Raw genomic sequence first — 4,005 nt, forward strand, 5'->3', positions numbered from 1 at the left:
TTTTGTTAATTAGTACCTTAAACAGTCCATGTATAGGCCTTGGTACCTTTATTCACAAATTGCTATTATTAAGATAGGTCACCACGAGTTAGATTGATTTTGGGATGTTTAAGTTATTTTGTTGGATGTGTAGTTGTTGAACATATTCGAACTTATGTGGTTTAATTGTTGATTAATGAAAATGGGAAGTATTACTTTATAATTGTTATGAGTTGCTATTCTAGATTACGAAACATGAATAAGTAATGAATTCCTCAAATATTATTCCTAAATAGTTATTTGATTATAATATAAGTGACATAAGCTGCTTCACCCATCAAAAGAATATGTGACGATTTCAATGTCACTTAGTGTAATTATATAATTCTGGGATCATATTGAGTGACCTAAATAGCATCACTTATAAGTCTGATATGAGACAAAAAACATAGGTCACTAAATTTTGTATTTTTTGACGCTAATTTCGTCACATATTAGAATAATAAGTGATGGAAGAAGTGTCACGTAAAAGAAAAATATGTGGCGACTCCAATATTCGTCACTTAAACTATCAGTGATGCTAATTGTGACACTGAAATTTCATCACATATAGTCAAATGTGACGATTTTTCATATTTATGTGACGAATGTTGGTCGTCACAAAAGCTATGTTTTCTTGTAGTGTGAAGATATACTCAATTTAAGTAAGTAATCTTTATTTAAATCAATTAGGGATATTTATTCCATTATCTCAAGATAGTATTTCCTATTTAATATCTTGAGAATATTTATCCATAAACTTTGGCCAATAGGATGCCGCCATGTGTAGGGTAAAACCCTAACACCATGGCTAGCCACTCCCCTATAAATACTTCCATCTCTACCAAATTTTGGTAAGCTTTTACAACCCAAAAAAGCTCTAAACACTTACTCTTTTTCAATGAAACTAACTTAGGCATTGGAGATCTATTGGCCTAACCCTCCTCCCACCTCGTGGGCGCGTGAGGCTTAGGTCATTGATCAAATGTGTCGATTGTTTTGCAGGTACATTTTCGTTCAAGCTAGAGACGGCGGAAATTTGCATTGATATCATCCACACTGGAAAGGGTTTTGTTGGTCCCATCTTTATTAGAGAGTCGTATAGACGTGAATATGAAAAATATGGTAAGAGTTTGTTGCCCTATTATTCTTAAGCGCTTTGGCTTTTCTCAGCAGCTTCCTTCTTCTTGAGCATGGCATTCGCTTGTCTCCACTTATGGTATTTGCCAAACAAGAGCTCCATATCTTCGAGGGTTCGGCCTTGTGTTTCTGGCAGCATTGTGTAAAAGAATATAAAAGCAATCGACGAAGTTCCGGCATAAAGGAAGAAGGCGCCACCGATCGTGATGGCCTTATACAATGAAATAAAAGTCATGGAGATGACTCCGCTCATCACCCTATTCATGGCCACTCCCATAGCGCACCCTTGCGCGCGGAGCTGCAGCGGGTAGATCTCTGAGCTGTAGACCCAGGTGACGGGTCCAAGCCCGATGGAGAAAAACGCAACGTTGAACATTACCATCGCAATGCACAGAGCGACGGCCCATTGGACCTTGCCGTGGGAATGATCGACGACTGTAAGGCCCACACCGAGCAATGTGAGAGAGAAGATCATTCCACCCACACTGGTCAAAAGCAAAGGACGACGTCCGAACTTGTCAAGCATAAAGGTGGCGACCAGGATGAAAATGGTCTTGACAACTCCAACGGCTACGGTTGCAAGTAGTTTGTCATTGTAGGAAGTGATTCCGGCCTTCTCGAAGATCCTGGGGCTGTACAACACGACGGAGTCAATACCGGAGATTTGCTGGAAGAAGTGGATACCAACTCCCACGATCAAAATATGGCGGACAGCTGGGGTGGGCCGAACGATCAAGTCTTTCCATACGCCTTCACCTTTGCTTTTCTTCGAAACCTGAACGATATCCTCGTTGGACTCTTTTGGGATTCCAGCGGCCTCTTTGATCTCGTCTAGTCTGAGCTGAGCCTCCTCATGGGTACAAGAAGTTTTGTTCAGGACTTTCCTGGCGTCTCCGAGTCGCCCCTGCATGACGAGCCAGCGTGGTGACTCAGGCATGCCTAGGACGCCGACGGCGAGGAAAAGAGAGGGAACTGCGCCAAGGCCGAGCATGATCCTCCAGTTCAAGTGGATCGGGAGATTGGACAAGGCATAGTTGGATACGTACCCAAGTAATATACCAACATTAACAAACACCTGCATATTTTGAAACAAATCAAATTTATTGATTCATATTTTCCTACAAGTGGATTAATTATACAATGAGATAATCAAGCAAAGAAACAGACCTCAGGGAAAGATGTGAGGAGGCCACGGAATGAGGCTGGAGAGATTTCGGCTGTATAGACAGGAGCTATCATAAGAGCGTAACCAACTCCAACTCCAGCAATAAATCGGCCGAACATGAGGAAGGCGTAGTTGGGGGCAAATCCCATCAGGAGGGCTCCAGCAAAGAAGATGGCTCCAGAGAGGACAATGGTGTATCGTCGGCCAATCCAATCGGATGTTCTTCCTGCCAAGGCGGAACCGATGAGGGAGTACAGGTTCAGAGTACCGTTGAGGACTTCAACTTGTACGTCGGTGATTTTCAGGTTTTCTTTGATGAAGAGTGATGCTCCACTCATCACACCAATATCTGTATGTAAAAATGACATCGACGTCATTGCACGCGGAGATCAGACAACGTAATAACACACATGAAAAGGAAAAAAATACCAAAAGAAAAATACACATGCATGAGGTAAATGGACAATTAAATTTACCATAGCCCAGCAAGATTGAAGTCATTGAAGCCAAAGTGGCACAGGCAATAGCGAACTTCTTTGTCTTCGCGGCCTTTGGGGGATCAAAGTCCGCAATAGTCTTCTGGCCTGAGGCTTCAGTATTTTGAGGTTTCCGGTCAGCCATCTCCATTGTTATAGCTAGCTAGAGATCGATAGACAAATAGACAGACAGAACACAGAGAGATCACTTGTCAATGAAAGAATATGCTATTACTCGAAAATTTTATTCATTCACCAAGGTGCTGTTTTTTGTTTTGGGAATAGGATTTGGATCTTTTGTTTTCAGAACACAAGCTCTCAAGTGCTTAACAATTCGCCAGTACTCTGCTAACTTGCGTTTATTTGGATTTGTGATGATTTGTATCTTACGCAGGAAGGTGGTAAGAACCAAGTTAACTGATGATATGTCTGCATGCAGGCTCCCCTTATAAACATTCCGAAACGAGTAAGTTACGGACTAAAGCAAAACAAATTCCAACTTTGTGTCGGGAGATCCGTTTTTACAGTTCCGCTGTTGTATGAAGACCAATTGATTTTTTCTTTAACTTACCAAGAAATAGTTTTAATTTTAACGTTTTCTTATATTTTTAACTGAAAATATGACTTTAACCCCTCAAATTCAATTTTTCCCATATAAAACCCAAAATAATTTTTTTACTAAAAAAAAACCCAGTGACTAGGATCCACCTAAGTGAATTCATTAATTACATATTACTTTATACATTTTACATTTTAGATGCCTAAAATACCCCTATTGCATACTTGATGTGCACAATTAATTCTATGTAGATTGTAAGGAGAGAGTTAATGATTTTGCAAAAAGAAAAATAAGACATTAATGTTAAAAAATTCATTGCATATTAATATCAAATATGAGAATTGTTGGCTTAATTCTATGTATCTGGCCTTATGAGTTTATATATATATTTACAAAAAAAAAAAACCTTGACACACCCCGACCCGGGATGTCCACTAGGACTCCGAATCGAGCTGTGCTGGCCGACACCTGGAGGGTGACGAAGACATAAAGTATGAAGTTGTGGAAAAATGTGAATAAATTTAAACCTAAGAGTGTCTAAATATCAAAGTGCGCTGGTGAGCGGTAAGGAACCCCCTTCACACGTGACGTTAGAGCATAAGTAAGTTCAATAGAGTGGATTAAGAATCGTACCTTCGAAAGAATCT

At 40.1% G+C, this 4,005-nt stretch overlaps 1 protein-coding gene across 1 annotated transcript; it reads right to left on the minus strand.

Moving 5' to 3' along the window:
• Window positions 1-1,028: 1,028 nt before the first annotated feature.
• On the minus strand, window positions 1,029-3,206 carry LOC103449830 (putative polyol transporter 1). Its single transcript, XM_070807047.1, has 3 exons — window positions 2,800-3,206; window positions 2,326-2,672; window positions 1,029-2,233 (listed from the first exon to the last, which is right to left on the minus strand). The coding sequence occupies exons 1-3, from the start codon at window positions 2,948-2,950 to the stop codon at window positions 1,169-1,171; spliced, it is 1,563 nt and encodes a 520-aa protein (XP_070663148.1). The 5' UTR covers window positions 2,951-3,206; the 3' UTR covers window positions 1,029-1,168.
• Between the last annotated feature and the right edge of the window lie 799 nt (window positions 3,207-4,005).

The sequence above is a fragment of the Malus domestica genome, chromosome 10, assembly GCF_042453785.1.
Source record: "Malus domestica chromosome 10, GDT2T_hap1".
Classification (NCBI taxonomy): domain Eukaryota; kingdom Viridiplantae; phylum Streptophyta; class Magnoliopsida; order Rosales; family Rosaceae; genus Malus; species Malus domestica.